Below are 16479 nucleotides of genomic sequence, written 5' to 3'. Positions count from 1 at the left end.
AAGACATTTCTCTTGTTCCCTGTTTTCCTTCGATACAATCATACGCTATGTTGTACGCTCTTTTATAATAAAAATGCGTGTTATCGATGGAAATCATCACCATTTCCAATTTGCAAAATGTTACGTTTATTTTGCCTTTGGAGGCATTGATTTTAAATTTCATATATTTTCTTTCCATTCTATAGGGCTTCTGTGCTTATCGTCCAATGAAGAATGTAAGAATTTGACTTACCTATACCTTATATTATAAACATACACAGGTAGGTATTATTTTTTCCACGAGAGATGCGCTCTGCGTCATCATATACAATTGTGTGAAGAAAGGGTGTACCAGTCCAATTATTTCCGTAATGATGTTTATCCTAAAAATTCGGAATGGAATACAACTAGACAGTCTGTACAACTAGATATAATGTTTATGTCAATGTTTTTCTTGATCACATAAAATAAATTTTAAAAAAATAATTGTATTTTCTGGTATTAGGATACTACGGACTCCTCTTGTTAAATCCTTGCCTAATGAATATTTATTTACAAACGGTTTTTATCCCCTTAAATGCCCCACTGGAACAAAATACACGTTAGTAAATGAGTATGCGACAGATAAATATAAAAAGAGGGAACGCATTGATTCAACCTCAAGTAATTTCCGTTTTCCATTTAAACTTTCTTCCGTTAACATCAAATTCCTCTAAAAAGAGTGAAGCATATAGTCATCTTAACCAAAAACCTGAGCTTTCTACAAATAGTAATATATAATTATCAAATTTCGGCTACGCTTATCTTTCATTTAAATAACTTTGGCAGTGGCCGTCAAAAACTTGTCAACGTTGCCGTAATCACTAACATCGGGGTCTACACTCAACAAAGCATTCCGGCGTCGCAAAAAATATTTAGAAGCAAGTAAGGAATGCGATTCTTTGCACTTGCAATCAATTGCACGAAAACCGACTACCGCATTATATGATTTACAGTAGGCGTAGCTTGCGTTTGGTAGACAGTCTTCCTGGCAATAAAATATCTCTTTTAATATTCTCTTTAACTGGGAAAGCTTTCAAAAGGTGATCTGATGCTGAATATGCCAAATTTTCCCTTTGGAAGATGATCGGAGCTGCCAACATCTTTTAGGCAAAATAAAAATCGAGGTAACTGCCATACAGCTGCCTTGTTCTATTGCGAATTGTGTTTTTTTGCGCTTTGCGTATAAGATAAGAACGGTAAACGCCGAATCAATAAGATGATGCCGCATATGAATAACCTCACTAAGGTTCCAAATGAACTTATGGCCTTACCTGTGACCTATAACTTAAAATACGGAGAGTTAGCCTGCGTATTAAAGTTAGATAAACACGAGGGTTGTTCGTAAATTAAGGTGTCCAATACCTTTTCCCCTTAATGCACTTTTGGAATCGATCCGAACACTTTTTCATACCTCTGTTGCACCACTTTCCCGCCGACCCCCGCAGGGAGATCGTTGTCATGGTGCAAACGCATCCCTCATGTTGGCCGACCCTTCAAAGACGTCCCCTAACTGTTCGGAAATCTGTCGCACAGTTATACGCCGATTCGCAAGCAAAATGTCCTCAATTTTCGTCACTGTCTCCTCTGAAACTGAGGAACGCCGCCTCGTGCACGTGTGTACGGCCTTCTGCGAACTTCCTGAATCACTTACCAATTGTTTACGCACTTTAAGCACTTTTCTCTATACACATCTGTCAGCTGGTGATAGATTTCAATAGGGGTTGACCTCTCAAACCACAGAAATCTACTCGCAAACTGCAATTCACACTGGAAAAGGAAAGGGGAATTGGCCACGGCTAGTCAGGGGAAACGGGTAGTCCACTGAAACAACCACCGAGGTTTTTCCCAAAGCTCATATAAGTTTTGGACGCCAAAAAGTAATTAAAAATAAAATCAGAATACAAGTTTTGTGAATCCTCGGGCACTAGTGAGTATAAACACTTTTGTCGTGGCAAAGAATCTACAGATACACAAAGGATATTTAGTTGCATAAAACAATAAATAAATTAGCAACTCTGGGCGAGGTTACACTTAACTAAATGCATATTTCCATCACAGCTGATTTATGCATCTATTGTCCCTCTTGTCCTCAACAGGCTTTTGCCGAATTACAGAGTGACTCGCATAATGATTTTTTAGAGTTGCCCTTGCAGAAGGTTTTATGTTAAACTTAAGTTAAACCTGTTAAACTCAATTTTACTTAAAATTAATGAAGTTTCGTGCAGAGAACTCCGAATTGAGTACCTACATAGCAGTTATTCCAGTGAACATTTCTTTTTTCATTTGAATGCGACCCCACTTTTTCTTGAATAACGTGATTCCTTATTGAGCGAATATTTATGTACTGAAAACGTTTACAAACAAAGAGCCAGAAATCGCAAAAGATCTTCATTCAAATTCTGAAATAGATTTTCCTAATTACTTAATAAAAGTGCCTCCACCTGCACCTGAATTTGATGGTAAACGTTTAAGAGTATTCTAATTCACTAATTACTCCGAATCGAAATCTAATTTTAAATCTAAAATTGATCGTATTTAAAATCAACACAGAAGGGCGAACCGTATCTGCTCATAAATTTCAACTTTGAAAACGACCGACGCAAATTACATAATTGCGTGGGATCTCCTAATGAAAACATGTAACAAACAAACGTAGAATAATAAAAATCATGTTAATGCTATTTTAAGTACACAAGCAATTTTAAGGGATTCTCCAAGTCAATTAGGGGAATTACTAAATCCTATCCAAACACGTAAGTGTACACATCCAAACGAATATTAACACCAAAAATTAATAATTAATAACACTGTACTATTGTAGAATGGGAAATAAAACCTGTAAACATCGGAATTTACTGGAAAAGTTCAATTTTTTTCAAATTTGATTATATACGTATAAATGTGACTTCAATCCAAAAACGTTTAAGGGTGTTTATTGAAAGAAAGAAAGATGTTATACGGCATAGACACAGTGGACATGAAGAAAATGGCATAAAAATGATCAAAGTCCTCCTGTGAGATCGAAAGGACTCATCGCCTTTATGTGTGGCAGAACAGTAGTGACTATACCATCAATAAGAGCTTGTTCACCCATAATTTGCGTTTGACGTTTTCACTCCACCATTAGTAAGATCTTGTGGGGGGCTGCCACATTCCCTTTATCGGTGCCCACTTCCGATGTCCCGTTCACACACAATTCACATTTTGGGGGATTTCGTTAAAAACCCTCTACAAAATAGTACTAAATTTTTGGGGCACTTTTCGAGAAAAGAGAGGCCGTGATTCGAGCTTTAAGAAACTTTGGTCGCTCAAAGTCGACTACTCCTCGAAGACGCGCGCCTCGAATAAGGTGCGGTTAATTTCGCGCCTAAAAATCAAAATTCCGTCACGCAAAAGTTGTGCATATTTACAAGACCTTTTCCGACAACACCAATTAGAAAACAATCAGACCAAACTGGAAGAATATAGGAAAAAACTGAAAAATCACCACGCTCGGCGATGGCTCTCAGATGTCGTCGATCCCACGTTATGTAACCCCGGCGATCATTACGTTTGTCAATGACTGTACACTTACACTCCTCGTCTTTCTACAAGTATTCTTCTACGGGCCCACATTTGCTGCCATCCAGTCAGCCAGCCGGCCAAAGTGAGATTAAAAGCTATCTTTATACAAATAAATTTGCAAGAATGGTTTCCAGACCTTTTGAAGTGCCAAGGTCGATCTTGCAAAGATTTATATGCAAACAAAGAGGGAGAGGGAGATATCTGAAGAATGGCACGCAACGTAGCCGTGAGAAATGGAAAAGTTCATCCATTTAAAGGGGGCATTGTTGGACGCGGGTGGTTAGATGATTTTTTACAGCGCCATACCACTTTTCTGTCAATAAGAAGCCCTGTCTACCGTAAATCTACGTGAATACGAGTGCATCGAAGTTGGAACTTAATATTTCACTTAGACCTCGATGTTAAGACTGACTGCAGCTCAATTTGATTTTGCTTATAAAGCCAACGACGGTCCTTCTCGAAGGTTCTCGAACTCTTCCGAACGCTCTCGAATATTCTAGAACAAAGACGTCATATTTCCCGGAAAGAATGCGTCACACTTGCCTTCGCCAATGACTAAGTAGGCAGTATTTTGTTTTGTCATTGATATACTTTCAAAGAGTTAATTCAGGGAAATTTCAGGTCGTGATCTCTAAAAGTTCTCATTATTAATTACTGGTTAATAATGATTTTATTATAAACCACTTTCAATAGGTGCCGAGGAGAAAGTCAACAACTGAAAGGTTACTAATTAAACTTAACATCATAGGATAGTAGTGAAAATGTTTTGTCTTTATTTTATTTTTTTGAATAGATCACTTGGCGTTTGGGTAAAATGCAGCCTCCATTTACGGGATTCCTGGCAAATTTTAGTTGTGAACAGTCTCTCTAAAGAGGTTTGCCTTATAATACAGAGACCTCCCCAATTATGCAGCAAAAAAGATAATGCGTTATTCCGTAATTTGATTACGTACTTGTAAGAAAGAGACAATGCCACTTTTATCGAATTAAATAAAATTGTTTTTATGACCCTTAAGTCCGCCATTAATATTAACCACCACGTTGTTAAAAAATGATGTTTCAAAGGTCTAACGTAAGTGCTTTCGTTGCCAATTAAGGGACAATGAATGTGCCATCCTCCTCTTGAAATTTCGACATTTTCATGAAATTATATGCTTTCAGCTCAGCAATTAGTTTCTTTTTACATGCCCTTAGGGACAGCAATTGAACGCCGTAAAACTTGTTCATTATTCACAAAAGACAACGTTTTAAATTAACGCTAAGGCCTTTTCACTGTACTTGTGCATTTTTCACTTTTGTATCGAGGGAAACAAACAGAAGCACAATAATTGAACACTGAAACTGTGTACGTAGCTCCCTTATTTATTTATGATTAAATGAACGGCGGACAGTACGGATACACTCTACTCCCGTGTTCCCTGCCATTAGCGCAAATTACATTTTCATATCAAAATCGCAGGTGATATGCGCCGACCCATTTTTTTAATCAACAAAATACACATCTGACAAATTGAATGTGAAAATTATTATTGTAACTAAAATAATAAATTGTGCAACAAGGCGCTATAGCGTTCCACATTAATTAATAGGGTCGTCGAAGGACTCACGTGAACTTATTGATCTTATTAATCACAGCTCATACGCAACAGTGTCATTGACTATTACAAGTGTAACGTACTTAAATAAAATAAATCTTTGCGCAAAAGGTATGTGTAGGTACTGGATGCTGCATGGCCGAACAGCAAAAATTACCACTCTTTGTGTTTAATACAAACAAAACCACCCCATGCAATCTATTGAAAATACTCAGTTTGCAAAATTTTACGAAAAGATTGCAATTGAAAATCTCTAATTTACACATTTGACTCAGTTAGGAGCCTTTCATTATTTAATATTGAACTTAAAAATGGAAAGCTTCTTCTAACTGAGTCCTTAAAAGTATCTAATTAACAATAAAATAATTTTACCTTTACCATATTACACAGATTTAAGATAATTAGATGGAATCGTTCAGGAATATTTCTATTTTTATGCTTAAACACTCAAAAGTTTCAATAACAATACTATTTGAAGGACACGATCTCCATTGAACATAAAAAAAATAGACTTTAAAGTATAACTGTTTAATTGCGCATCTTTTCTCTAATTTGACTGTCGTCGTATCTTCTATGGTTTCGGGGAACCCCATGATAGACATCCTTATGTTGAACACAGTGTATACACTTACATGATCCACTATTAGTGTTAATCAATCATCAAATAAGTTTTAGAAATAAATGACGAGTCGTTATTATAGTTGTTTAAATAAAAGTCCGGAAAATGATACATTACTGACGAAGAAATATTGAAGTGCGAGGCCCCCTTGGGGCCGAGTACTTTAATTTCCGAGTTAGGAAATGTCATTTTACTGACGAGTTTTGTATTCAATTTTACTCGAAATCATATTTTAATATAAAATTTCAATTTTTATACAGAACTTTTGATTAATGTCAATCTGTCAGTGATGACAGGAGTCATAGACATTTGGAATTGTCACAAATGCGGCCGGTAAAGTGACGGTGTGGCCGGTAAAGTGACAGGTGTGGCCAGTAAAGTGACCAGCGGCAGGAAACGTAGTCTGCTCTTCCTGACAGAACGTAGGCATGAAAATAAAGGTTTCAGGGTGATTTTGGGTAAAATTTATTTGAAAATTCATTTGTTATTACCGGGTGCGTGTGGTAAATGCACATTATAGGATATAGAGCGATTTAAGATATTAGATCCAAAAACCCCACGTTCAAAAAGATAACACTAGAATGGTAATTAATCTGAATTTGGTTCAGGTCACTGGTGTAGCCAATGGTTGTTAAATTAAGGTCCCCGGTTAGCGCAACGTGAGCATAATTAATTTAATTCGTTAAAATATTTCATAAAAGTAGAAATTCTTCACTGTCTTAGTAGCCAAAGAACAGCATCGTGGAAATATCCCTTTCTAAGTGGTTTCTAATCTACCTGTTCTCTACAACAGAAAAAATTGGTAAATAATAACGTTTTTCGATTTTTTGAATTTTCAAAAACTTTTGGTTTCGATATCTTTATAGAAAATCATGTTAAGTGTACTGCACAAAAAATAGATGAAGGGATAAACATTGTGGAGGCACAATGATAGGACTCTGAGAGCTTTAGTTAGAGGTTTTTTTTAAAGTTCTGTAGGTAAGATTACCAAAATCTCTATTGACACGTATTTTTCGCATTTTTAAATTTCTGGTGAATTTAAACTCATTCCTTGGTTTTACGTTTTGAATAAATGGTGGATGCAGAGGGTATATTACATGTAAATTGTTGTTACGACAGTAAAGTGTACTATTGGAAACTGCTCCATTTCACTAAAGATTGAGGACTTGTGGTGAATGAATTTGAAAAAGGCTTTTTTGATTTTTTGTGGCAACTGCTAAAAAACAATTTCTTGCTCTAGATGATTTTTAGGTTGATCGTAGTTTGTTTCATCTGCAAGACTGATCTCGTCCCTACAAAGCAAATTTATTACTTAATTTCAATTGGTTAATGTTTGAGGAAATTGCTAGTAGGAAAGCTTACACAAATATCAACTGTTTACTGGAAACTACTATATCGCTAGTAAAGTAATGGGGAAGTAACAAACTCGATTATTCGAGACCGATTAGATGTTATGTAATGAATTATGTAAATATATGGTAATCGGAGGATGTTATTCTAGAAACTAAATTTAAAACTTTCCCGGAACAGCTCAAAACCTTCCAAGTCTAGTTATCGGTTAACATTGAGCGAAAGCAAAATTCAAACTCCACGTCTTTGTAAAGAGCACTCCATTAATATTAATATAATCACCTTGGAGGTAAATTACGTAACAACACTATAGTCATAGAATAATACCGTTTGAGTGCGTGGCAGTAATGTTAAGCGTTGCAAGGGTAATTTGATGTTTGAATGTCAGTGCGCTGTATATGCAAGTGTATTGTTTTACAGTTATATTTGCTGCAGTTACATTGCAGCATGATTTTATTGTGATTTAAATGTCACGAGTGCAATCGCGAATAGTGTTCTCTTCAAACGTGTAATGAATTCGTACGGGTCGGCCATGCAAAAGAGTTACCACCACGCAACCGGGGAACGCCTGTTCTGTGCGACAGGCACGTGTTGCGGTGAAAGTTTCTACGACACACGGTGGGCACGTTTAATTAGGACTAACGAGTATTAACAATGAAATTATTGGGCCACTAATGCAAGAATTCCTTTAAAAGGAAATTAGCAAATAGGAAACATTAGGTTCGTTATAGAGACTTTGGATAGTGTTCTGTTCGGGTCGAAAAAAACCCTTCATTATTCAGTGTTTTTGTTTTCTTAATTACAGCGATTCGTTTAAAGTACCACGAACTTTCTCAATTAGTCACTCTAATGGAACCTATAATGGCGTACTTACTTTTAATTAGATCTATGTAAAGAAAGTAAAGTAAAAGAAACTGCGGTAATAATAACTTTAGGGGTTCCTATTTATTTTGAGAAACAACACAACACAATTTTCAGAAACTTAGCCCTAGTGTTTATGTTTAACTTTGTAGTAAACCTATACAGCAAAAGCAAAATAATATAGAAAATAGTAGTAATTAAGTAAGATTTCTAGAAAATCGTCGTCATTCAAAATTGATGGGTAGGCGGTGGCTCGAACGGTGCAAAGGTGGTATCGCTAAGGTAATTGAATTTGGATCCCAAATTATAGATTTATTAATCACCTCAAGCTGTTGTCAAAATGAAACTCCATACAGTTGCACCGCATTCTCTCTACTCACACGAACTTAGAGGTTTCATTGCAGGTTTAATTTATGTGGATACACGGCGAGGTAAAGTTACACACCTACATTTAAGTAGGTGTTCGTAATTTATGAAATGAGAAAACTTGATAATACGGCACCGGATTACTTGTTGTGTTTACTTTTAGGCGTCAATAATTTATATTCTCACTTTCGTGTTGACGTGAAGGGCTATGAAATTAAATTTTGCCTCAATTTAGAATTTAGGGAAGTTTCAACATAGACGCTTAAAGCTTTTCGTTATAGTTACCGTTACCGTTAAAAAACACAAAAAGTGCTTCCTTTCATATGAAAGGATAATTTCGGAGTAGTAAATCAGTTATTAAGTTTGTTATTATGTCTAATAATACCAGTGACCCTGTTTAATTTTGGAATTAAAGGCGATGATTATCGTAGAAATACATCTTAAATGTATTTTTTTATCATATGCCCTACTGCCTCTCTTGAATCTATCTTCACTCACTGTTATCGTGTGTAATCTGAGAGTGAAATGACATCAAGTAAATTATTTAAAATTTCCTTTCCGAATCACAAACGCTTGACCGGGTTATAAAAAGAAAACTCAAAGATATTCTGAATTTTTTCCTTGAGTTCCAATTGAAATTCTCTACCAAAAGAAACTTTTTACTGTCTAATCCCCGAATTCTTCTTGCAACTTTTCCCCAGAAAACTTACCCATCCTTTGGTCTCATTTATATCTTTATACCTCATCCTGTTCTGCAGCGGCTCCAGAAGAGAGTGACGTGTGACTGGTCAGGGTGGTCGACTCATGCAGCATCCCGAACGAGAAAACGTCCTTTCCAAAAAGCTGCCAAAGTCTCTCCGTCTGGACGTTTACCATGTGAAAATATTCCAAAGTTAATATCTTCCCCTGTTATGATACTTGTCAGTAGCTGCTTTTTCTACTGCCCTCTTCACTTGGATTCCCTTGGGTTTAATTTCACTCATCAGGATGGTTTTGCAGTTTATCTTATTGCTATCATTAAATAGTTATTTATTATACAAGACGATAAAGGGATATTTTAACCATTGAGTGAAACTTTCACGAGATTATCGTCGAGTATAATACAAAACTTTATTTTATAGCAGAAGCCATATAAATCATTGTAAAACTTCTTACAATTCTGAATTTAATTTAGAGACGTCAAAAATAGCAAGCTTAGGTTCCGCCGTCGCGACCGTTTCTATAGAAACAGAATTGTCATATATTCGGGACTTCATTTTATATCGTGCATTTGAAATAAGAATGACAGATATCAATAGAATGCACACTCATCTGTTTCACTTTATCTACCTGTTAGAGATGGCTTGGTAAGAAAAATAATATAGTTCGTTGTTGGGTGTAATATATGTATATATAAATATATAACATAAAAATAAATATATAATATGGTTTTGTAATAAAAAAAATAAAAATACAAGTTGCGTTTTGATTTCTTGTTGAAGAAGCGACGTATATCAGCGTGTTGGTACACCAAACTAGCGGCCCCGTTCCTCAGAGTGTTAGTTTTTTAACAAGTGGCGACCGTGACAGGACCTGCATAATCGACACCTATGATTTCGAAAACTCCAGCATCACGGACGCAGTTCGGTGGCAGAGCCGGTTCTTCGCAGCTTGCCGGTTTTGCGGTTTGCCGTTTACACACGATGCATTTGTTTACGATAGTTTTTATCGTTCTTCTTAACGATGTGATCCAAAATTTTTCCCTTAATCGGCTCATAATGAGCGTAACGCCGACATGCCCCAATATTTCGTGGGTCTCTTTAACTAATAACCTTACTACATCGTGATCTGATTCTAATAAAATTGGATATAAAAATAATGGATCATCTTCGCGATATAAAATTTTCGTTTTTAACACGTGTAATCCGTCTTTGTTTTCCATTATTTTAAATGAAGACCACTTTTGATTATTGGTTTTAGAAAACATGTCGAATTGTAAACGTTTTAGTAAACGTATTTCTGCCTCTTCCAATTCTCTAACCATTAATCGTAAGTTTCTTACATCAATGTTATTTCCACGAAAATTCTCTTGATTTTCCTTTTTATACTTACAATTCTCTCTAAATCTTCTGGCCCACGCAGCAAATCGAATAATTTTAGAGTAAGACGAAAAATGAGTACAAAAATTAAAATCATTTGTACGTTCAACACTACTCAAATTTACAATCGCTGATTTTTTCCTTTTGCTTTGTACTTCTTCATCATTTACTATTGCTTCGGATGTTGGCCAATCTTTTTCTCTCTCATACAGCCAGCTTGGACCGTGCCACCACATGGATTTTACCAAACGAGACGGGCTGCACCCCCTTGAGGGAAGATCTGCAGGATTTTGGTCACCCGAAATGTGCCGCCAAGCTTCCTTGTCGCTATGTGCACGTATCTCGGAAACTCGGTTGTGAACAAACGTACCACATTGAATATCGCTCTTAATCCATGCAAGCACCGCTGTGGAATCCGTCCAATAGTATACGGTTTCTATTTTTCGATTTAAAGAGTTAATTACCAATGACGTGAGTCGTGTGGCAATAGTAGCAGCCATTAATTCAAGACGAGGAATCGTTGATTTTTCCGGAGTGACTTTGCACTTAATAAAGTGACTTTGACATTCCCATTATGCTCGGTTCGGGCAAAAATTACGGCAGCATATGCTTGCCCACTAGCGTCTCCGAAAACGTGTAAACTTAACCTTCCTGGCCCTATTTCACGAGGTATTTCTATTTGTTTCATCAGTGGCAGTTCTCGTACCCACTGACAAAACACGTCTCTCTCGGTCCCCATTACTTCTACGTCCCAATCAGTTTTTTCTTTCCATAACCTTTTTAATAAAAGTTTTGGCTGCAAAGACACGGGACATGTTACACCTATGGGATCAAAAATTTTATGAGTTGTGGATAATATTGTTCGTTTCGTTATATTATTAGTACAACCCGGTCCAAGAGCATCAGGATTAATCATAATAACATCTTTCCGTTTATCCCACCTGAGCCCTAAAATATTGGTAACGTTATCGCTAGTCGTATCGAGCGTGTACTCCCAACCTCTAAGATTGAAACCTCCCATGACAAATATTTCACTTGCAGTTTTGATGAACTCATGTAATTCATCAACTGTGTTAACGCTTGTAATACAGTTATCAACGTAAAATGATTCTTTAAGTTTTTTACTTATGTCGGCAGACCATATTTTTTGAAAGTTGTGATTACGTGTCATATTTTGATCATTTGAACAATTATTTAAATGTAGTTCGATAATTGCCGCCAACAAAAAAGGACTGCACGACAAACCAAATACTACACGTCTATGCCTATAAGTGACAAGCTCCTCGTTTTTAAACCACAAAAATCGCAAAAAATCTCGATCTTCGTTAGCAACATCTATCTGCAAAAATGCTCGTTTGATGTCCGCTATAATCCCGATTTTCCCTTCCCGAAATCTATTAATAATATTCGGAATGAGCGCTATCATATTGGGTCCCTTTTCTAAACAATTATTTAACGACGGTTTTCCTGGAGTGCTTGCCGACGCGTCAAATACCGGTCTAATCGGAGTCGTACTACCTGGTTTCAGTACTGCGCGATGCGGTAGATAATGACAATGCAAATCACCTTTGGAAAAGGGAACCTTTTCAATAATATTTTCGCTTAACCAATTGTCCAAAATTTCATCATATTCAAGAAAAATATTTTGGCCTTTCAGTTTTTTAACGTTAGATAATAACCGCTTCCACGCAATTTCGAAATTCGTAGGTAATGGTTGGTGATTATCCACCCAAGGTAATCTAACCTCGTATCGACCATCCGAATTAAAATTAGCTGTTTCTAAAACATACTTACGTGCCTTCATGTCTATTTCTGACCTTTCTACTGTTTCAATCGGATCTGTAATACCAAGTAGATCTAATTGCCATAAGTCAGTTGGCGTAGCAGTTTCAATAAACATTGCATTTAAAAGTATCGCCGAATCTGAAAGTTGCGATGTTGACGGTAATTTTCCCGTTACGGTCCACCCAAGCTTAGTTTTAAAAGAAGTTAACCCATTGCTTAATTCGCATATCTTCCCTGTGAACAGTTTCCCTATTACATCTGCCCCAATAAGAACTTCAATGGGAGTTGAATCACCGTCAATATCGCTGAGATGTATGTCCTTATTATCTAATTTCTTTAACAGGGGTTTACACTTTAATTGCGGAATTGATTCACAAATTATATCTTGACCTAATGCAATAAATTTGCAAGCAAAACGGTTATTTAAATCACGCAACCTAATTAAAATCAGATCGTGGCTTCCTACCTTCGACCGTTGACCACCGAAAAGGGAATGAATGACTTCTTGTTTGCCGTGGGATTCGTAGCCTAATTCTTCAGCTACAGACGAAAGTACATACGAGCGTTGAGAACCGGCGTCGAAAAGTACACGTATTACTTGTTCTCTGGTGTCGGAGTACAAAACAACTCTTGCAGTTGGTAAACAAACTTCTGGGCATCCCGAAAGTGTTGTCAAATTATTCTCCTTCGCGGTTTTTTGTGGTCGACGAGTATTGGTATCGCTTTCTCCATCTGAAACATATGCACTTTTCTCGTGTTTATTTACCAGTTCGCACAAAAGAAGTGTGTGTCGGCCTGAACACCAACTACAGCTTAACTTTACACGGCATGATTTCGAATTATGGCCATGCTTTAAACAGCGAAAACAACATTTCTCTCGCTTCACTATGTTTTTCCGCTCATCAAAGTTTAGTTTGCGAGCAACAGTACATTTGTTATTTTCGTGTTCGCCATTACAAAATATGCACGACAAATTGGATTTCGAAACAAACAGAGCGTTTGCAGTCGCAACATCACCTTGAACTTCATAGGTTTGCTTCCCTCGCAACTGCTTCCTTCCTTCTTGGTTCGCTGTAATGTTGAAGCCTGTCATTGCCATCTTAATAGTCTCCTGATCGCACACTTCTAGTTCCAGGAACGTCATCAATTGGGTCAGCTGGTCATGCGATTCAGTTGTTAAACCGTCTTTCCTACTGAACTGCTTCCATGCTCGTAGGACCTCTTCAGGAAGACAAGATTCAACCAAAGGATACAATAACGTAGCGTAGTCCTTTTTCATTACACCCAATGAATTGAGTGCCCGTAAATGCGATCCCAATTTGTCATATAAATCTGACAGTTTCGGTTTCCTTGTGTCAGACGCATTCTGAAGTACAAGGGCTAATAACTCTCGTACATAAAACTGTTTCACGAGGTCATCTCGTCCGAAACGGTTCTTCAAACTTTCTATCGCTTTTTCATAATTATCTCCCGTGGGAGGAAAACTGGTTACTATATTCTTGGCGCTAGATTTTTCGACTGTAGCCTGTAACAAGTATTGAAACTTCACTTCATTGCTTAAAGTCGGATCTTCGTGATACTTTTTGAATTGACTCCAAAAAGGAAGCCATTCCTTTACCGATCCCTCGAACTTCGGTATCTGTAATTTCGATAACGCTTTCTGTGTAAATGACGGAACGATTTCAGGAGATTGTGTTGCAGATGCAAGAAATTTATTCATTGCGATATTCGCGTCGATAAATTGTTTATGGTACGTATCATCTGATTCCAATTCAGCACTAATTTCATCTTCCGACATGTCACTCTGAAACAACTTTTTGTTATAATGTTCTTGACTGATATCTAATTCTTTCAGCCGTATTTCTAGTAATTGAAACGCGCTTTGCTTAACGTCCAAAGTGGTTTCCGTACAAACCGTCTCCATAAAGGTATTGAAAGCTCGAGTAAAAGCGCCGCGGGCTACAGTACGTCGTTTTTTGAGTGGTTCAGTCATCTTCAACTTTTTGTTGTACACCACCTAAATTTACCCACTTGTCCTGTAACGGTCGCCACTTGTTAAAAAACTAACACTCTGAGGAACGGGGCCGCTAATTTGGTGTACCAACACGCTGATATACGTCGCTTCTTCAACAAGAAATCAAATAACATACGGTTAAAGTGATCACTTTATCTATCCATACGGTTAAAGCACGGCTTAGCCTACTCATTAAAACCTATGAAAATGTCATTTTAACAATTATGCTATAAAATAAAACAAATTTTGCCTGCGAAATTTGTTGCCGGAGTGTTTTGAGATGACATCCGGGGATGCGTCCGCGGAGTACGGATATGAGATTGGTGCAGTTGCGCAATTTTTAAGGTTAGGTCGAAGTTCTTTTCCCAGTAAAGGGTTCGTGAGAAGGTATAATTGCATAGGATAGGACGACGTGGTTGCTGAATTACTTGTCCATTTGCCTGAAATTGGGATGCCGGAATAAAATAGTTTGGGTTTTTAGCGGAGTTAATGGCGATTCTACAACGGTTGGCCCACTGCGAGAACGGGAAAGTTGATGAGGGCGCCGCCTCTCTACTGTAACAACTCGTGGTCCAAAGAGCCGTGTCGTCAGCGAACAGGTTGACGGTCACGTTGCCCGAACATGGGATAGGAGTGTCCAAGAACGAGGCGATGGTGCATTTGCCTAGGTTAAAGGATTTGGTGACGTCGGTGTGGAGTTTAAACAACGGGTCATGTGTGGAGCGTCCTGGGCGAAATCCGTACCGGTTAGATGGGGAAAGATTTTGGGATTCAAGTTGTTTTCTGAGGCGGGTAGCAATAATTTCAGCCTGTTGAGTCTATCAGGACCAGGGGCACTGAGTGCATCAAAGAATACCGATAAATCTTAACTGCTTTGGTGCTTTGGTAGCTTATTTTAACAGAAGAATCATCAAAACCACTGTGACATAGCTCGGAAAGTGCCTTTCGCCAATCCACCTAGTTTTTACAGAGCACATGAAAGGTGGGTTCACTTGACTTAGTCCAAACAACTTTAAGCAACAAAAATCCACCATCAATGACATTGCATTATAGTAGGTAAATAATTTTTTTAATTCTATTACAAATTTGTATATAGGTATAAATCTTTCCATAGACGTAAGGTGGTGATTGGAATTGCGCCTCCAGAAGTCCTATTTTGATTGAGATTGCAATGTATCTCAGCTATTTTGAAAGATTATCTTGCGGTTTTCGCGACCCTATTCCACTTTTGCTGAAACTTTTAATATCACAAACAGGATCAATCTAATTACGTTTATTTTTTAGATACAGGGTGAAAACGAAAAGTTTGACATGTTGGGATGTTACTACCCAACCCATGTAAGATAGAAAAAGGGAGAAACTGTCTATTTTAGATATTTTTACGTAGAATGCAGTAGCGTAGTAACAACATTTTTTGGCCTACATTTTCTGAGATTTGAACCAAAGTTTGTGTTGCTTTAAATGCAACACTCTGTATATGTTAACGCCGATTTTTTGCATTCTTTTTCCTGGTCGCATTGATGTATCAAAACGTACATTTTTTTTAAATTTTAGCCATGAACTAAAAATAAAAACCTGATTTTTTAGGGTTTTTAAATAGTAGGGTTCATGGAGATTTTCTTTTTTTATTGTGTCCATGGTAACCAAGGCAACCGATACCAATCAATAAAAAAGGCTGACGGTAATACAAAAATTCTTTAAAGCATGATATAGTATATAAATAGGGATACAACAAAGTATCAGTTGTGATACATCAAAGAATGCAAAAAATTAAAATAATATCAACCTTGGGTCAAATCTCATAAAAGATGGTCCAAACATTTTTTAGCTATGCCACTGGATTCCACGTAAAAATATCTAAAATAGGCAGTTTTCACCTTTTTCCTATCTTAACACGGGTAGTAAGGTATGATAACATCCCAAAAATTCAACATTTTCATCCTGTATCTCAGAAACAAACGTAGCTAGGTTGATTCTGTTTGTGGTATTAAAGTGTCACAAGCAAATGGTACATTACAATAACATACAATTATTGACCATATGTATAGTTGTTTACCACATGTGCATGTGAATTAGAGTAGTTTTAAGAATTTTAGTTAATGTAGACTTCACAGGCATTCCCCATTTCGTGCTATCAGCGCCGTTAGCTTGGCACCCACTCCGACTTTGGCCGTTTAACTAGTTATTGTAACGAACATGTGTAAGTAATAATAATAATAATAATAA

The 16479-nt window shown here is 37.0% G+C and overlaps 1 protein-coding gene across 1 annotated transcript; it reads right to left on the bottom strand.

Annotated features, from left to right (window-relative positions):
- Positions 1–10953: 10953 nt before the first annotated feature.
- Positions 10954–14232, bottom strand: LOC116168055. Its single transcript, XM_031483705.1, has one exon. It carries the CDS (start codon positions 14230–14232, stop codon positions 10954–10956), a length of 3279 nt encoding a protein of 1092 aa, XP_031339565.1.
- Positions 14233–16479: the final 2247 nt, after the last annotated feature.

This window comes from Photinus pyralis, unplaced genomic scaffold, assembly GCF_008802855.1.
Source record: "Photinus pyralis isolate 1611_PpyrPB1 unplaced genomic scaffold, Ppyr1.3 Ppyr1.4_LG4, whole genome shotgun sequence".
NCBI classification, from domain to species: Eukaryota; Metazoa; Arthropoda; class Insecta; order Coleoptera; family Lampyridae; genus Photinus; species Photinus pyralis.
This window is presented reverse-complemented; position numbering and strand designations above follow the sequence as displayed.

Coding starts and splice junctions, on each gene's coding strand:
- LOC116168055 (XM_031483705.1), bottom strand. CDS start 14,232: ATGACTGAACCACTCAAAAAACGACGTACTGTAGCCCGCGGCGCTTTT.